The sequence below is a fragment of the Sturnira hondurensis genome, unplaced genomic scaffold (assembly GCF_014824575.4).
Source record: "Sturnira hondurensis isolate 20B ecotype Veracruz unplaced genomic scaffold, ASM1482457v3 Scaffold0016663, whole genome shotgun sequence".
Lineage (NCBI taxonomy): Eukaryota > Metazoa > Chordata > Mammalia > Chiroptera > Phyllostomidae > Sturnira > Sturnira hondurensis.
Window position 1 is genome coordinate 3,993,642 of NW_028089294.1, and position 19,832 is coordinate 4,013,473.

The 19,832-nt window shown below is 45.8% G+C and overlaps 1 protein-coding gene across 4 annotated transcripts in view; it reads right to left on the reverse strand.

Annotated features, from left to right (window-relative positions):
- The window catches only part of THADA (THADA armadillo repeat containing), a 293,763-nt gene that overhangs the window by 37,545 nt on the left and 236,386 nt on the right, over positions 1–19,832 (reverse strand). For 3 of the 4 annotated variants that reach the window (XM_037066489.1, XM_037066492.1, XM_037066493.1), the window contains 5 exons: positions 8,291–8,670; positions 7,540–7,658; positions 7,119–7,191; positions 4,216–4,369; positions 1,205–1,329 (listed from right to left, as the gene is read on the reverse strand). In XM_037066489.1, the coding sequence (XP_036922384.1) occupies positions 1,205–1,329; positions 4,216–4,369; positions 7,119–7,191; positions 7,540–7,658; positions 8,291–8,670 (851 nt within the window). Of the gene's footprint in view, positions 1–1,197; positions 1,330–4,215; positions 4,370–7,118; positions 7,192–7,539; positions 7,659–8,290; positions 8,671–19,832 lie in introns of all 4 variants that reach the window. The other variant, XM_037066490.1, reaches the window with a different exon arrangement.

The following is a 19,832-nucleotide window of genomic DNA, read 5'->3' on the forward strand; positions in this document are numbered from 1 at the left end:
ACGGCGGAACTTTAGACCTCTAGGACCCTGGACAGGCTGGGATGGGCGGGGGAAGGCGCGTGCACACCACTAGCAGCACAAACCTGAAGGTTTTCCCACAGGGAGGCACAGCTGATTCTGGCTGGACCTGCTCTAGAGTATCCCTGAGATTATTAAAAAACTAGCTCTTGCCACATCTGCAGAGAAAAGTACCCAGGCCATTACAACGGTACCGGGAATCCACAGGTTCCAAGGGAAGCTTCCTGGAACCGCAGCCCTAACTGTGGGGATGAGGGGCCCTGAACTGCTTACAAACGCTGTCTGGCTATTTCCCTTCCATTTTGCTGTCCACTGAGGCAATCTTCTCTGCTCAGCCTGTGACCCCCTTGCCTAAAACTGGTGTGCCTGCTTCTCTTTGGGATGGCAAACCCAGCGACGTTTCCTGAAACCCAGTCCCAAGTGCAGGGAATCCCAGTCCACCAGAGAGGTCACCCTCCCACATGGCCATTTGTCTAGAGGCGTGACCTTCTACTCCACCTGCCTCCTGTCCCTTCTCTCCAGCAGCCCCATTTCCACCCACAGCCAACAGTTCCCTTGGCTTCCATAGCATTTGCCATTGCAAACAGATGACCAGGGCCCAGCTCATAGTATGAGCTGAGTGCCTATGAACTTGAACTACCCTCCTAGGCTGCTCCCCTCTTACTTCCTGGGTTAACATCGCCACCAAACAAGGAGCCGAGGCACAAAAGGACACTCTAGACTCACACTCATCTGTTCCTATGGTGTGTAAAACTCACAGAGGAACACAACGATGCATTTGTGACTCCCAGGTTATGTAACCACACAGATAACCAAGACTTGGCCTTATTCAGAGAGGAGGAGGATGTAACTAACAAAAGGCACTGTTTATTAGATTGCTACCTTTGAAAATAATTTTTCTCCACGGTATCCTAGAGCGCGGGTCAGCAAACTATGGCTAGAAGATCAACTCTCAGCAGCCACCTGTTTTTGTAAATAAAGTTTTACTGGAACAGTCATGCCCACTTTTTTACCTATTGTTTAAGGCTGCTTTCCCACTAAATCGGCAGAGCTGTGAGGGAGACTAAATGAACGGCCGACGAAGCCTAAAATATTCACTCTCTGGCCCTTTACTGATAAAGTGTGTCAAACCCTGTGTAACAGCGATAAAGAGTTTGCAGAAGCTGAAGGAAGAGGTACCTGTCATCGAGCGGGTGTTTTCCTGTGACATGGCGGTCGTCACCGTTTCTGTGGCCGCGTCTCTGACGGCTTGTTCTTCACTCTGCAGGAGGGTGAGCACACACCTCCAGAGGGCAAGTGTATCGTGCAGTCCTAAGAAGACAGAAAGGACTTCGAGTTCCGTAGGATGCGATTTACAAGCAGGTACAAATCCCACTTGAAATCGGGGTGGAGAGTGGTACTTAATGAGCAACGGGCGTTCCTTTTTTCCTGGGTACTATAGGAAAGAAAAGTCTGAGAGTCAGATAAACATTGGGATAGAGACAGGGCCGTAAGGGGGATGTGTGGAAGCGTCTTCTCTCTCTCTTTTTTTGGATGGCCAAAGGTTTCTGGAGTCAACTAGCCCCAGGCAAGGCCACCCAGAAGGTGTGACCTGGCTGACTCAGGCACTGGGCCTGGCTGTCCACAGTGACTCACAGTTCTAAGGAACGACACACTATGCATCAAGACCGCTTTGGGGAAACCAGCCCGTTGTTGATATCAGTGACTGTTTTGAGCTTATAAATTCTGAAAGCAAAGTTTCAGTCAAGATTATGCTTTGGGGTAAGAATCGAAAAAGGGCAAGAAACCAGGACAAAGGCACTAGCCCATACCATGTCTGTGGGGTGCCCACTACCTGACTGCCATTACCCCTGGGCAGGGACTCTGTCTAGTCCCTGCGCTAGGTGCTGTGGAGGGTGGAACAGGAAAAGACAGTATCTACCTCTGAGCAACTCAAAGGAACATTAAACCAAAGAACAGGAGGCAATGAGAAGTAAGGTATGGAAATGTGTAGCTGTGACTCACTGACGGGAACCATCACAGTGGACTGGTGTAACCTTGGCAGACTTCCTGAGGGAGGTGATGGGTGGGTGGGGCCTCATAAAAAGGATACCTGTTGCACATGGGGGTGGGCCTAGGCTTGTGGAGCATCACCATGCATCCCTGGTCTTCAGTGGAGAACCAGACCTGTCCTAAGAGCTCTCCTTAGCCTATCCTTTCCCTGACGGGTCCATGGAGAACCTGGTATCAGAGTCACTGACGCTTCTTCATTCATACCAAGAACTGCGTGGCTCCCTCTGTGGTTTTGATCTTTCCTTTCTGTTACAAATCTGGCTTTATGTTTTACTCGGTCTTTCAGAATCTGTCCATTTTAATGTTCTGTAGGGTTTAATGTTTTCTTCTTTAACATGGTCAGTTATGCCCTCAAAAACCTTAACCTTCCCTCTTTAGTCCATTTCAATTTTTCTTTTTCCTTAAATGACTTGGTTCTGTCCTTGACTTTCCATGTACTTTCATGTCCTTTGTTTCTCAGCTCTGTACCTATTTTTCAAGTTCTCATAGGTCACCAGCCCCCAATGACCTCCTTCCTCACGGCCTACAGTGCTATAACCAGCGCTGGTAATTATGAACCAACGGCTTTTGCCCAGTTCCACTCAGGAATTCCACACACATTTTTGTGTGATAGGAGCTAGGGTTAGAGTGACCAAAGTCATCCAGAAAATGCGCTGCAAAATACTACTCTCACTGTAGAAACTTCGCCAAAGTTTACAAACCTTTGTTCTTATTCCTCTGGATCGAATGATTAAATCATTCGATTTATAGAAGGTCCTCTTTCGGTCCCTGTTGGATGTAAGAAAAATGCCTCAGAGTCACTCAGAAGAAAGAATTAAGAGGACATCAAAGACAACTTTGTTCCTCACAGAGGTCCAGGGATGTGAGATACTTCACTGGTCTGAACTCCAGTAACACTTCAAACCTGAATCTCACCATCCAAACAAAAGCAATTCTCTCCTTTACCCTGTAGGTCCTCTCTCTGCAGCTACACTGGAAGCTCCTTGCACCCAGGGACTGTGGTTTAGTCTCCAGGGCTGGGCATGGAAGAGGTGAACAGAAATAGATGGGACAGAATCACAGCGTGGTGATACGGGCTAAGACAGCAGGAGAGGGTCGGTTGGGATTGAGGCATGGCTTTTGGTTCTCGGTTATTCGTTTATTAAACCCTAGGCTCAAAAACAAATAAAATGGAATACCACAATTTACAAAAATTAAAAAAATAGAACAAAACCAAACCTCCTATGTTTTTGAATTCCTTAGGATTTCTTAAAGCTTGGTTTTCCTAAATACCAATGACAAGATGCTCTTTCCTAATTATTAGTTTGGAAGGACAGGGGGTGGCAGTGAGGAAAGAGACCTGAAGGTGGAGAACGTGGCCAGAAGCCAGCCAAGCTCTGCCCGCCCATGTAATTTCAAAATTTCTCCACGTTTATATCCCAGAGATGCCTTCAACTTAAAATTAAGTTCGGTGAAAGCCACCAGCAGCCCTTCCAGTCACTTTAGCCAGAAGCCTGGACGTCACCCGTGAATTGCCTTTTACAGGAACCTCCAGACCAAGTCATGATTCAACCTAAGTCCTTTCCATCTTGTCCTTTCTTTTCCCTCAATGCCACAGCTTCACCCTGACCCATTCATTTCTCACCAAGATCATTGCCACAGGCTTCCTGGAAGAGGTGACAGTTAGGCCTAGTCTCGAAAGACAAACAGAAGTCAGTCAAGCAGCAATTTGTTTCTAGAACCGTTCCCTACTGATGACTCATAGTGCCCGTGTTGACCGATGAGAAGGGAGGCAGGGCGCAGAACAGGAAGAGCCTCACAACCCCCGTTACAGGGTCTATCGACTTTACCCTGAAGGCAAAGGGAACCCACGTACAGGCTTTAAGCAGTGGAGTGAAATGAGACTTGTATTTCAGAAAGATCACAAAAGCTTCTTGTAGCATAAGGAGAAAGGCTTGGGGGACAAGACAGAAAGAAAGAGGCCACTTAAGAGGCTGCTGGTGAAGAATGATTAGAGCAGGAACTGTGGGGGTGGGAATGCATCCGGAAGACGTAAAGGAACAGCGCGCACCGCCATCTTCACCTTCCCTTCCCTTTTACCCGCAGTATCCGTGTGTACTTCGAGCACACTGGGTGTGGTGGGCATTCCCTGTGCACTGCACTTACCGAGAAGGGGCTGGGGGTTGGTGAGGAACAATGGTGTGGCACTGGTGAGGACTTCAGCAGCTGCCAGCCTGGACTCTGTGGGGAGGTGGTCTCCACAAGATGAGATGACCAACTGAACCCACTGCTTCAGTTTGGGGGCAACAGAGACCCTAGTCTGAAAGCACAAAATGTACAGCAGTTCAGAAGATGCAATCATGAATTAGGGATGAACTACATACCCCAAACTGCATCTGCAAATTACCTCTGGCCACAGTGGGAAGAAAGGTTTTTCCGTTGTTTTTCCATCCCAGCTAGGGAGAAATAACAAGCCCAGGGAAGAAAATCTTACTTGTGCTTCAGTAATACAGAGTCATTCTAACTGGCAATCAAGTTCCTTGAGTCTTTTCTGATGCAAATCAGGTTATCAGAAAACTGGTGTATTCAATAGCGTCAGTAAAAACAAAACTCGGAGAAAGACTGTGGCAACAAATAATACTTATCTTCAATAACCAGATACTTCTTCTGTTTTTACTAACAGAACAACAGATTTTTTGGCCGGGCAACAGATTTAGCTGGACACCCAGCTAAAGGCTGCATTTCCTAGACTCCCTTGAATTTGGGAGAAACGTGATCAAGTTTTGACCAATGGGATAGTGGTATCCATGCACTTTCAGGTCAACCCTTAGGAAATAGGTGTGACCTTCACTTCCTGGGTTTCTCCTTCCTGCTGGCTGAATAGGACAAGATGACGGGAGCTGCAGCAACCATCTGGGGCCATGTTGAGGACAGCAGGACATCAAGGCTGAGGGCCTGGGGAATTCAACACTGTGAAGCCACCCTATCCACTCTGGACTGCTTCTACATGGTCTACACCTCTATAGTTATGAGTTTCTGTTACAACATTTAAAGCAGCATCCTAACTAACATTATTACTTAAACAAAGTCCTATTTTTTAATAGTAACAGTTTTATTGAGATATAGTTCACATACTGTGTAATTCATCCATTAAAGTGCATAAACAATTAAATGGTTTTTAATACATTTACGCATGTGTGTCACCATTGCCACAATCAATTTTGGAATATTTTCATCATCAAGAAGAGAAACCTTTATACTAGTTGGTTTTCATTCTCCACCCTGTCATCTGCCCCCTCCCCTACCCCTAAACTGGTCATCTACTGTCTCCATGGATTTGCCGCTTTGGGGCATTTCATATAAACTGAATCATACAAGATGTGGTCTTTTGTGACTGGCTTCTTTTACTTCCCATGTTCTTTTAAGGTTCATCCACGCAGGAGGATATATCAGGACTCCATAACTTTTTAATGGCTGAATAATACTCAACTGCATAGATATGCCATATTTTGTTTACCCATTCAGCAGTTGATGGGCATTTGAGTTGTTTCTACCTTTACTTTTTTAAAACTTTTCCTAAAAGGGAGTTATTGTTCCAAATGTACTTTATTTCCCTATCAACTAAGACTCTTAAGTTTTCAACATGAGACTCCTCACTCCCTGATTATCTATGGAACCAAACTGATGGGCAACTCCAACCTCGAGGAAGACTCTGATTCCCCATGCACTGCACAAAGAAACCCAGGTTTTCCCAGGAACTTCTTCTATGTGTTTCTCTGTAGTTCTGTTAGTATTTCTGTCCCTGGAAAATTCCCAACATTCATCAAATATCAGTTCATTCAAGTACCACGCAGGGTCGTTAATATGCATGTGACAAATGGTTAAAAATGGCTTTAGATGAGAACAATGTCTTTTGGCAGACAATAGGCTGCCCTATGACTACTTTCTTAGAACTTGTTTTTTTCCCCTCTGGGCTGTAATTTTTAAAGCAAACTCTCTCCCTTCCTACAAACATCATTCCCATCCCCCCCTCCCTTTTTTTTTTTTTTTTTTTTGCTTTTTATATCTCCCAGTGACCACCTGGCTTTGGCCCCCTGGCCTGCCTTTGAATGACAGACTGTAGGAAACTGTGTATCTGCTTGATTCTCCCCTCTGGTTTTCTCCCCACCCCCAAGCTCTCTGAACTTCCCAATCTCCGCTGTGAAGTCTCCCTCAGCTCCTCAAACACTCGCTCCCTCCTGGGGATTTCCACAGCCCCATCCTAACTCCAGCATTTAATGTCACGTCCTTTCCTCTCGTTAGACTGTCCCTCCAGTCACTCTTCATCTTCGTGTCTCTAGGACCTCTCTCGGTGCTGTGTTACTGTTAGGAGTCAGAATTCGCAACGTTACGCTGACACCATCACAGTGTGGTGATGTCTAACCAAGATCCTCAGGTGATTTTACTGGAGTCCTGACTGCCTTCCGCTTGTAATCCTTCTGAGGCGGTGGCGCTGTCCTCAGATACCCCTCAGTGTGCCTGTATTTGCCTGAAGGCTTCTTCCCCAGAAGGTCTTTTGATTACACAGTTCCACCTCAGCCCCAAAGGATACGTGACACAGGTGGGGCACATCTGGGCCTCCCTGCAGAGCCAGGGACTCCCTCCCTGGACTGTGTTCTGAGGAAACGGTCAAGCCAGAGTGACACATTTTCATACTCAGTGGCTAGGATGTCGTCCTAGTGACTTGCCATCCTTGGAAACGACTTGTTCCCTCCCTCTTTACATAAAGAGTCAAGCTAGAAAAATGAGAAATCACAAGGGGTCTGTGTGTGTGTGTGTGTGTGTGTGTTGGTGGGGAGGGGGTTGTGTTATTGTTATGGCCTCTAATCAAACATGCCCAGAACAGGAGAAAGACCAAAGGCGGTGCTCAAAAATTTCTTTACAACTTTTACCCAAAGTGAAACATCAATATGAACAATATTTTTGTAGAGGTTATACACACATGCCACGTATTCTGCCTACTGACACCTTCTAGGTGAAAACGGAACACAAAAACCTAGACCCCGGAACCAGGGCAGAATCGGCCTTACCTCGTCACTTGTCTGCATGTGGTGGACAATCACTCTGGAGGCGAGTCTCAGAGCGACACTTTGAATTTCAGACCTAGAAAAAGTAAGCCAGAAACACCCCCAAAATAAAAATCAGATATATTTTGTATGGAGATGGTTTTGCAAATGGTCTGTAATCCATGGGGATGTGAATGCTAGAAATCTCCACCTCACTGCTATACAAACACTACAAACACCTCCAGAAGTGACTACGTTTTGGTTATTAACGTGCTACTCAGACATTATTCTATTGCTTGAGCTTAGAACATGCTCCTAAGTGGAGATTTGGAAAGAAATACAGGGCCTGAATCCTTAGGCCAGGACTGTGCTCCAGTTCATTCTATAACTGACCGACAGGCCCACAGGAGGATCCGAGTTTGCACGGCAAGCACTGGGGGCAAACCTTTCATTGGAAGCAACATCCATTGTCCAGTTCAAGAACCCCTCCGGGGTTAGATGGGTACAGCATTCTGTCTGGGGAAGCCACTCACTGGGGTCCATGCAGTGGAGAATTTTCAGTATCTGTGTGAGCCAGATCCATGAAAAAAGGAAAAAAGAAAAAAGAAAAAGAAAACCACCTCAAGAAAAAGTCTCCAGAAGCTAAATGATAATCACTTGTAATGAAAATGGGGGGAGCTATCTTTCAAAAAGCTCCCACTGACTTCTTGCTCCCCTCTTATAGTACCTTTGGGATGCCAAGACCGGGTGGGGCAGTGACATCCCCGAGGGGCCCTGGTGATCGGGGATCCGTCTAGAGGACCACACTCTGAAGTCAGCGTCCCTCTTGATTACGCTTTCTAGGAGCCTATCTGCCCCCAAACAGCCACATCCGCAAAGATGACCCTCTGACACGTTCACAGCCAACCGTCAATGCTGTTTCCCAGAGCATTCGGTGGCTTACTCTCAACCTGCCTTTGGTTAATTCCTGTCACCAACACCATCATCATCAAACACTTTTCGTAGTGCCCATCTATCTACACGTGAAGCCACACCAAGCCCCATAAAAAGAGTCCTTGCCCTCCTGATGCTGAATCTCCCTCCTGTTAGTCCCGGAGAAGCCAAACCCAATCCTGCCTTCATGAGCTGATCATACCGGTGGGCTCACCGACGAGTGTGGGGGGTGGGGGGGGCGGTCAGTACACCGGAGACTTTACCTTGCAGGAGCATTCTGGGTGAGTTTCCTTCATAGCCAACATTAAGAACGTCCCTCCCATATTCTGCAGCAAAGATGGCAGTTTCTTCTTCCCTAATCCAGAGGCTGCCACTGAAAACCTTTCCAACAGGGCTTCCAGTGTCAGCAGGCGCACTTCAGGGAAGGAAGACGCCAGCAGCTGAGAGAAGGAGATGGGAACATCCGTCGCCTGCTCTCCAGCCTGCACTGCCACTGCCCACACTGCCGCAATGGCCAGCTTGGTGAGGCTCTGGAGGTACTGGGGCAGGCCAGGCACTGTGAAGGTGTAGGGGAACCCCCTTATTAGCTCAGACTCTGCGATGATCTTTCCAACTTCCTCCCACAGGCCAAGATGCTCCGGAACTAAAAAGCAAAAAACAAACAAACAAACAAACAAACAAACCCAAATCATTTCATTGGAAGTTCCACAAAAGGACTTGGGAAAATGCAGGATGTGGTTACACTAGGTGGGACTGTTAGATACCTTTTCTCAGTACATTTCACACATAATGAGTGACTGGCCCACTGGGATTCAGACTTCTGGTCCAGAAGCAATTTCTACCTAGGTAACTCATAATTTTCCCCTAGGAGGACAAAAAGCATCCCTACCAGAATATGTTTTCCTCGTGTCTACCCCGAATATTCAATATCTATGACCTCTTAAATCACCACGTCTCAAAGCTGAGCAGGATGAAAGGACATCCCAGTTCAAACTGCCTTCAGGGGCACTGATCCCCTCCACAGTACCTCTTCTCAGAGGCTTGTGGTTAAACCCTACGGGTGACCTGGAGCTCACATGACAGACCACTCCATGGTTAGTAGATACTGGCCTGATTCTGCATGCTGAGACTCCCAGTGGCCCCTGCAGACATTTGAATGCAGTTATTATGCCCCCTTTATCTTCTTTAGATGAAACAACCCTACTTCCTTCAACTCTTCACCATCTCATGGGGCCCACCTTACTCACTATTCTAACTGCCTTTCTCTGGACGTGTGTCACCTACTCTTAAGGTATGGCCCCACGATGTGGACCATGACCTTTCCAAGTGTCTGGCCAGCAGGACAGTTACTCTCCCTGCTCTGACACTAGGTCACGGAGCTGCATCCCACTGTTGACTCATGAGGAGCACAGTCACCTGAAACCACAGCCTTTCTTCTCTTGCAGGATCTGCAGGTGCTGGTGAGTCATCTTTATCCCACCTTGTACTTGACAGTTAAACCTGGACTTGTCTTCTTTGTTTTAAAACCAAGTATATCCTTGTTAAATTTTATCTCTCTGTTAGTTTTATGGTCTGCCTTTTAGAATGCTAAGATCTTTTTGTATTTTCAGTTTTTTAAGTATATTTTATTGATTATGCTATTACAGTTGTCCCATTTTTTCCCTACCTTCTATTCCCCTCCGCCCTGCACCCTCACTCCCACCAGCATCCCACACCCCAACTGCCACAGTTCACGTCCAGGGGTCATACATGTAAGTTCTTTGGCTTCTACATTTCCCTCACCATTCTTAACTTCTGCCTGTCTATTTTGTACCTACTATTTATGCTTCTTAATCCCTGTACCTTTTCCCTCATCCCTTCCCCCTGATAACCCTTCATGTGATCTCCAGTCTCATGATTCTGTTCCTGTTCTAGTTGTTTGCTTAGTTTGTTTTTGTTTTTTTAAGGTTTAGTTGCTGATAGTTGTGAGTTTGTTGTCATTTTACTGTTCATATTTTTGATTATCTTCTTTTTCTTAAGTCCCATCATATAATAAGGGCTTGGTGATGATGAACTCCTTTAACTTGACCTTATCTGGGAAGCACTTTATCTGCCCTTCCAATCTAAATGATAGCTTTGCTGGATAGAGTAATCTAGGTTGTACGTCTGTGACTTTCAGCGACGTCGAATGCTTCATTCCAGCCCTTTATTCCTGCAAGGTCTCTTTTGAGAAATCAGCTGACAGTCTATGGAAACTCTTTTGTAGGCAACTATCTCTTTTCCTGTTGCTGCTTTTAAGATTCTCTCCTTATCACTAATCTTGAGTAATGTAATCATGATGTGCCTTGGTATATGCTTCCTTGGGTCCAACTTCTTTGGGACTCCCTGAGCTTCTTAGACTTCCTGGAAGTCTATTTCCTTTGCTAGATTCGGGAAGTTCTTCATTATTTTTTTTCAAATAAGTTTTCAATTTCTTGCTCTTCTTCTTCTGGCACCCCTACGATTCATATGTTGGAAAGTTTAAAGTTGTCCCAGAGGTTCTTAAGCCACTCCTCATTTTAAAAAATTCTTGTTTCTTTTTCAATATTTTATTTATTTATCTTTAGAGGGGAAGGGAAGGAGAGAGGAAGGAAACATCAATGTATGGTTGCTTCTGGTGCATCCCCTGCAGGGAACTGGCCCCTGCTGGAAACTGGCCTGCAACCCAAGCATGTGCCCTGACTGGGAATTGAACCGCGATCATCTGGTTCGCAGGCCCGCGCTCAATCCACTGAGCTACACCAGCCAGGGCAAAAAATTCTTGTTTCTTCATTCTGTTTCAGTTGAATGTTTATTTCTTCCTTCTGCTCCAAACCACTGATTTGAGTCCTGGTTTCCTTCCCTTCACTATTGGTTCCCTGTATATTTTTCTTTATTTCACTTTGCATAGCATTCACTTCTTCCTCTATGTTGTGACCATACTCAACCATTTCTGTGAGCATCCTGATTGCCAGTGTTTTAAACTCTGCATTTGATAGGTTGGTTATCTCTTCATTGCTTAGTTGGAATCTTCATCTATTTTCATTTGGGCCAAATTTTTTCATCTTGGCACACCTGTTATGTTGTAAGGGGCGGAACCTTAGGTATTCACCAGGATGGGGCAACCTACCCGTTGATGTGTTGTGGCACTGTACGTGGGGGAGGGGTCAGAGAGAGAACAATGCCACTGGCTTGGCTCTTGAATGGCTTTCAGTCACTTCTCTCACTGCCCACAAGAAAATTACGTCCTTCTGGTGCTGATTCCTGGGTGGGTGGGTTTGTGTACATTCTAGGACCCTGTGGGTCTCTCTAATGATCTCTCCCATGAGGCTGGGAGTTTGTCCTGCTTTTGCAACCCTCAAAGGTTTTTACAGCCAGAGACTTTATTTTGCCCATGCTGGAACCTTTGATTGCACGGTCTCTCTCTCCAGTTGTTCCTCCCAGTTTATCCACAGGACAGCCTAGTTCACCAGCCACTGCCTCACCGACCTGGTCCTCCAGCTTTCACCTTGCCGAGAGTCCTCTCTGCCCGGCTGCCCGTCTCAGCCCCTCCTACCAGTCTGGATGAATGTTTCTTCATTAACTCCTCGGTTTTCAAACTTCCATGCAGTTCGATTTGCTGGCAGTTCTGGTTGTTTTTTCTTTTTAAATTTGTTGTTGCCCTTCTTTTGGTTGTGCAAGGAGGCGAAGTGTATCTACCTATGTGTCCCTCTTGGCTGGAAGTCTGTATTTTCAGTTCTGATAAAAAATATTTGGAGCCTGCTTACTATGTACTGGGTGTTACATTAAAAAAAAAAAAGAACACTACCCTTGAGGAGTTTATAATCTGGCTTGAGACTGAGAAATGAATGACTAGGTAGTTCTAATATAGTGGTATAAATGGTAATCTAAGTCTTACAGGAGAAGAATGGGTTGGAACTACCAAAGGCAGAGCAATGGTTCAAAGGCATGAGGCAGAATGGACCACATGGGGAACTATTGGCAGTCTGATGTCACTATAGCAAGAAATTCAAGGTGGGGAAGGGCAGGAGATGAGGCCAGAGAAGCACTGTGGCCAGGACACAGAGAACCTTCTAGTCCATGTGAAGGAGCTTGGACATTCTTCTGTTGGCTAGGGAATGTCACTGAGGGGTTATTTTGAGCAACAAGGTCAGGTGAACATGTTCACTGAAGTGTTCTTATTATTGAGAGGTAGAGAGGTAGGGAGAAATGACGACAGCCTAGAGGAAGGAAGGGGAAGGAAAAAGACACGCTTGAGGAGCACTGAAGGAATAAAATTGGTAGCACTGGGGGACAGGTTGGGGGAGGAGTCATGGATACCTCTTAGAACCTAGATTCTTTAGGCAGTACATTCATCATCCCATACAAACAGGGTAATCTCAAACTGACACACATACCACAAATGCCTGCAACCAAATAATTATTAAGAGTGTGTACTGGCCAGTGGGGAGGACAGAGGCCTTTGACAAGTGTTATAGTTGGCTCTCTGCCTGCCCCTGCCCCTGCCCCCCACCCCACTCCAAGCTTTCACCACTTCATTAACTAGCTCTCTCTGGGTCTAGTCCTTCCCCAGTTATGAATCCCCCTAGTTTTACCAATCTGTCCACAGACTTTTATCTACAAGGACATCAGGACAGACCTCACCAAATGCCCTGCTGAAATTCAGATGTCTCATGACTCAGTGAACACTACTGACATCTAGAAGTAACTTCTATTCAGGTAACTCATAATTCTTCCCCTAAGGGGACAAAAGGCATTGCTATCAGAAAACTATTATAAATGTAATAGAAGTGTAAAATATTAAAGTAACAGTTAAAAATGTAAAATTAAAAAATCACATCGGCTTGCAATAGTGCAGCAATTAAAATAATGGAATATTCATATTACACATCAAATCATTAAAAAAGTTTGTCCCAGGAGGTAAAGTAAGGGCTCAGTCTTTGATATATCTGAGCCCTGGGGAGACCATCAACCACCTATGGTTGCAGGCCCACCCCTGCTCTTAACTTAGACTCTGCAGAAGTCCAAGTACAAGCAGGAGGGCAGCAGTAAATCCCGTAAGCACTTATGGAATTATCAGTATAATTCCATAAGCACTTACTGAGCACATATTAGGTACTTTAGGAAATCAAGACACCCAGAGCTGAGAAAGAAAAATTACCTGTTGTCAAAGAGCTTGAAAACTAATGGGAGATAAAGACAACTACAAAAATTGCAAAATGCTTAGTGACCTAAAATTGTTAGTGAGAAAAGCTGACAAGTGTTGAGTATGTACTGTATTCTATGGAACATCATATACCCATTCCTTAATGACATAAAAAAAATGTACTTCGTGAGTATTACTTTAAGTGCTTTGACATGTGTAAACTGCCGTAATGAAGTAGGCAGGCACTATTATCACCCCCATTTCACAGATGAGGAAATGGAGAGGTTAAGTTACTTGCCCAAGTTCACAAAGAAATGGTAGGTTAAAAAAATTAAACCCAAAAGAATGACAAAAATGAAAGCAATGGGCACTTCTGATGGATGAAGTAAAAAAGGGCTTTCAGGAGGGAACAAGGTTTAAGAAGGGCCCTGAAGGCTGCCTGGAGGTGCCTGACTAGGAGAGGAAAGGGCCAGTGCTCTAGGGGGGGTTAGGAGGGAGGGGATAAAGAGCTACTAACAGGTTCCATGAATGAATGTGGCAACAGAGGCACTTTCTCCGAACCGCTGCTTAGAAAAAGAACTCAGTTGTGCAGCGAGGCCCAGAGAGGTGTCCTGCAGCAGAATTTCTTAACCCTGCGTGCGCATCTGAATTAGCTGGAGGGCCTGCAAGCTCCAGGCTGCCGCCCTGGGCTCACCCCCCAAGTCTGTGATGTAGGAGGTCCGTGAATGGGCAGGTCTAACGAGCTCACAGGGAATGCTACTGCTGCCGAGCCAGGTCCTTTGGAAACCACTGCCCTCAGGTGATGGTTCTTAGCCAGCAGTTATTAAAACCGCACATGCCTGGACCCCACTCTCCTAGATTCTGATTCGGTTGGTTTCAAGGTGGGCGCAGATACCTGTAGTTTTAAGCCAACAGGTAATGCTGTTATGTGCTCCAGCTGAGAACCACACTCTTAAGATCTGACTCTCATGGTTCCTAGTGAAGAACCAGAGAGTTCACGACGCCCCATTTTCTCTTACAAATAAAAACACCAAAGGAGGGAAAGTCACCAAGAATTCAAAATAATTTATAAGCACAATAAAGGCCCCTGGCTGGCAGGCCTTCACTGTTGGCTCACTATGTACAGGTTCTGTTCTAGGTTTAGGGTATAGCAGCGAATCAGAAAAACCCCAGGTTCTGCTCTTAGGGAGTTCCCATTTAGGTGGGGACCACAGAGGTCCCTCTTCCAAGTGGCTAGAGTGAGAGGGTCTCTAGGTGGGACTGGAGGATGGAACTACAAACCCTCGGTACTTGAACATAAGCAGCTGCAGTGACTGAAAAAGACGGGTTGCTCTCCTCCCTAGCACGGCGCTTTCTCAGCCTGGGGAAGTACATGGAATTCACCTGGAGAGCTTTAGAAAAACACTGTGTCAGGGGACACTTGACCGCATCTCTGGGGCAAGCCTGGTTTCAAAGGGACCCTGGTGACTCTGGTGTGTGGTGGCGGTCGGCAGCTACTGTGTCCCTGTCTCTGCATCTCACAGCAGGCAGATTCTCCAAAGGGTTTCTGCACTGGGATTTCACAACCTGGCAAAGCGCTGTTTTTTTTTTTTTTTGTTATTTTGTTTATGGTATATTTTTATTGTTCATGTTATTACTGTTGTCCCCGCTTTTCCCCCCTTTGCCAGCCCCTCCCTCAGGCAATCTGCAAATGGTTGGTCGGGCCCATGGGTCTGGCACGTATGTTTTATGGCTTATCTTTTAAACTTCTTCTATCCAGTTCCCCCACCCTCACTCCCTCCGACAGCTGCCAGTCTGTTCCATTTATCTATGCTTCTGTTTCTATTTTGCTTGTATTTTGCTTGTTATTTTGTTCATTAGATTCTGCATATAAATGAGATCATGTGGTGTTCGTCCTTCTCTGACTGGCTTATTTCACCCAGCCTAGTGGAGTCCCGGTCCATCCAAGCTGTTGCAAAGGGTAAGTGGCCCCTCTGTTTTACTGCCGCACAGCCTTCCATCCCCTCACCTGCATCCCGCCCTACCGACAGCATTTCAAAGTTCAGACTGACCCAGGGTTCGCATTCTTTCTCCTTTTATGAGAGCCCATTATCTACAGGACACAAAACCTGGTTAGTCTTTCACAAGGTTCCTTATTCTGAGGCTTAACAACCTTCTTCTCTAGAAGAGAACTGTTCTCCTTGCAATTTCCATTTTGATCACTTTGGGTTTCTTCCTATCTTTCCTGGAAAGCCAAGTGTTCCAATGAAAGAACAGAGTCTCTCCTTCAGTGAAGCCATCTTATTTTTCATAAATTAGATGATTTTTGCCAACTCTTATTAAGTGGTTTTCCCCAGCCCCCTTATTTGGAAAGTGTTTAGATTTTCCCATCCTTGCAGCTGTTTCAGTCACCCAAGTATGTGTGACTGACTCTAAACACCCAATTAGATTCCATCTTTGACATTAGCTTCTTTTTCTTCTCTACAGCAAAGCTATTTCTAGCCTTCAAACAATTGGTTTAGTGACTGAATTCACTTGGAAGAACAATACCTCCTGCTGCGCTATGTTCTGGTTCAGTGAAGAAACAATTCCCAAGTTAGGCATTCAAGGACCAATAAAATGTCAAAAACAATGCGACGGGCTGGAGTAAGTGGCCAACGTCTTATTTTGTAAAGCAAGGATGTTAAAATCCTACCGTCTATTATTATTCCATGAAAGAAAGGCCATCCTCACACCAGAAGACTGTAAATTCATAGTGCCATCATAAAGAACAATTCTTTAAAGAATTCTGGCTTTAAGAAAAATCGGCTGTAGTGTCCTTTTGCTAGATTTTATTGTGAAAACATCACCAGGGACCAGCACGGGGGCACTGCAGCTTTGGAGAAGCTGATAAAAGTTCCCGAGGTTGCCCTGTTTGGATGGCATGACTACACACAACAGGGATTTCCTGGGAAGAAAACGAAGGGACTTCGCCTGAAGTGGCTCAGGACCACGAGCGAGTGTTTGCGGGAAGAAGCCCAGAGGCCAGTTCGCACCACCCACTCTGGTCAAGCTGCAGATGTCAGTATTTTGTCTGCAAGCTGAACAGTGATTGCTAAACTGACGGGACTTCGAAACTGCCCTGCCTAACCAGCCGAGGTACGGTGCTGCTGAGACAGGGTTTCAACGGAGCACACACCTTGAGCAGGGACGGCGTCATGTTTCACAAATCCTGTTGTATCATTTGGGGAAATCTGTCCCCTCCCCAGAGGCTGCGCAGGCCCCCAAAGCGCAGATCTGTGGGTCATTCATCTCCGATTTTCTACACTACTCATATAGGCTTGTTAGAATTTCTTTTTAATATATCATCATAATCTTAAAAAATACATGTTAATCTAACTAGCTTTAACAAGGGTATTCTGAAAAAAAGTGGATGATGTCATTACCACATAATTATAGATACAGCTGCGTTTCACCAGAAGAGCATTTAATTTAGGTTAATTTAACTCTAAGCACTCAGCAAAGAGAGAGACTGGAAAATAACAATTAAAGGAGAGAGGGCAGGCCCTGGCTGGTGTAGCTCAGTGGATTGAGCGCGGGCCTGCGAACCAGAGGATCGAGGTTCGATTCCCAGTCAGGGCACATGCCTGGGTTGCAGGCCGGTTCCCTGCAGGCCAACTCCCAGCAGGGGATGCACAAAAGGCAACCATACATTGATGTTTCTCTCCCTCTCTCCTTCCCCTCTAATGATAAATAAATAAATAAATAAAATCTTAAAAAAAAAAAAAAAATAAAGGAGAGAGGGCAGTTTCACCTGGCATTCTAATCACTGAGCGTACTCCCAGAAGGGTGGTTGTGCTCTCACCCGAGACCACTGGTTCTCAAACCTTAGGTGGCTCGCCTCCAGAGTTCCTGATTCAGGAGGCCTCGGGCAGGTCCCCCAAATCACATTTCTAACAGACTCCCTGGGGATGCTGATATTGCTGATGAAGGGACCACACTTTGAGAACCATTACCTCAGACCATCTGAGATCATTTGTGCTTCTCTCAGTGTAAACACCTTGCCACGCTGAGCGTGTGTCATTCTAGCGTTTGACGGTACTTGTTTGCGCCGACCGGGGCCCGTAATCACAACACAAGCCCTTCATCTAGTGCTCAACTAAAGAGCTCCTGAACATCGCACAGCTCCTGGCCTTCCGTTATGTCACGAACCAGAGAGCCTGGTCGTTTCTGTGCTGAACTGGCTGAAACAAAATGGGCGAGAGGGAAGAAGTGCACAGGCCCAAAGTGAGGGCACCGTCTTGGCTCCGGCAGAGATGGCGATGAGAGAAGCAAAAGCCCGGTGATGAGAGCCAACTTGTTTTACTGATCAGCAGCAACCAGTGTCCATGAAGGAGGAAGGACCCCCCTCAGGACTGAAAAGGCTAACCGAACAGGAAAAAATGTAACCGTTTTCACTGCTATGGGATAGGTCACTCACTGGGGATGCTGTGTAAGTGGCCATACCCTCTGTACTGCTGTGGTGGTCACCTGCCATTGAGGCACCGAAGAAGGTTCTTTGTCCTGCCTGACCTTGTACCTGCTGTTCTCTTTGCCTCAAATGGATGAATGATTTTCTCTTTCACATGCCGTAAAGGCTCTGAATTCTGATACCACTAGGTCAAGAAAAGTTTGCAGCTGTAATTATTTGAAGTTTCTTCTATCCCCTCTCTCTCTCCCTCCCAGAATCTCTACCCTTCTTTAAAAAGTAAAGGGTGAGAAAATACAAAGCAGATTTCACTTTTAATGCACAGTGAAATGGCCAACCTTTTCTATTTCAGAGAATTGTAGCTCTGATTGGAGAGATCTGCAATCAGATCCAACAAAAGTTCTTATCTGAAACGGTTGATAAACTGGTTCTAAAAATAATCAGATGATAATTTGTACGCACTGTGAACGTTAATGCCCTGTTATGCAATTTCTCAGTGAAAAAAATTATTTGGAGCAAAAAGGAAACCATAGGAACTAGAACAACAACAGCAAAAACCAACTGATTTACTAAATCTTGGCTTCTCCTTATCAAAGGGAAATTCCATTCTTCTGTCTAATCCTCTGCCCCTCCCAGTAAACTGTAATCCTGACTGTAGGGGCCCTTCCAGTCACAAACATGCAGAACGACCTGCTGGAAGGAACTGGATTCTAACTTTGTCGTGAGAAGCACCCAGAACTGGTACTGGTTGTTTCCTCCTTGGTTTCTAGGCCTCTGAACCCCTCATGCCCCACTTACATGGTTGTGCCCCCCACTACACACCCTTGTGAAAACATCCCCTTCTTTCCTTGCCCCCCCACCTGCCCTGCATATGCTCAAAGGCATGTTTTTTTTTTAAGTTCAAAATTTCTTATCTGCTTCTGCAAATACAATTCGAAGTCTATCTTGTCAACCCATCAAATAAAAACACAGTCCCTTCAGAGAACTCACCAAGCACTACGTGGTTCCAACAGCTTTCACTTCTTGCTCCTGCCCACCATCCCTTCCTGCCTCTGCCCAACACAGGGAGGAAGTCAGGAAATACTTGTAGATAAACACATGACAACCCAAAGACACGGCTGCTCTGGTTCTTTGTCAGTGAACTGCTCCTACGAACATGACTAGGAGGTCAGAAGTTACCTCTCATCACACCTTAGACGTCCCTGATCTTTTCCCTACAGGAGGCCAGAAGTTCTCTTCCACCACAGGCAATCGATACAGTGTGAAATCAACTCGAGAGGAGACAGATGGCTGGGAAGATTCCTTTAGAGAACCTCTGTCATCTCACCTGTAGTAAGGGAGAAGCCAGGGCTACCTATTCCAGGGGTGTCAAACTCGTTTTCACCTAGGGCCACATCAGCCTCGAGGTTGCCTTCAAAAGGCTGAATGTCATTTTAGGACCGTATAAATGTAACTACTCCCTAACAGTTAAGAGAGAGCTTGGCGCTGCCATTGGGCAGAAACAAGGTGCCGGGCGGGATAAAACAAGGTGGAGGGCTGGATTCAGCCCACAGGCCTTGTGTTTGCCACCTGTGCCCTATCCTCAGTCCCTTGCCAGTGCTTCAGTTTACCCTTCTGGGGGAAAGACTCTACTGAAAAGGTTACTGGCACCACTGGACTGCAGACTGACACCTGGAGGAATGATGCTGCAAGGTGCAGTTTACAGCTGGCAAATCCTACAGAATCTGGTTGGACTGGGAATGCTCTTTCAAGTAAAGTCTGGCCCCAACACAGAGGCAGGAGTTGCCGTAAGTAAATGCTGCTAGGTGAGCAATGACGGTGAACCTGAGAGTGAGAGTACCTGACATGGAACCAGCAGAAGCTCTGCCTCCTCTGGGAATGTCATCCTGGATGTGATGAACACTCATTGCTTTGTTCTTGCTATCAATTTTACCTCCTAATACCTACTTTTCTTCCAATGTTGGATTTTTTCCTTTCTTATAATATGACTTTTCAAGGCATTTTCACAATTTTTTTCATGTGACCTTTACCCCAGTCCTCTGATGGTATTATCCTTATTTTAGAGTTGAGAAACTAAGAAGTTTCAAAACAAAGTGAGGGAAGTGATTTTTGCTTCGGCTTATGAACGTCTAACTTTCAGGACTGCCCTTCTGCCATACACAACTAGAAAGCTGGGCAAAGTGTGTGAAATTGTTTTTGAACATTAGATGTGGGCAGTGCAAGACAGGAGACCAAC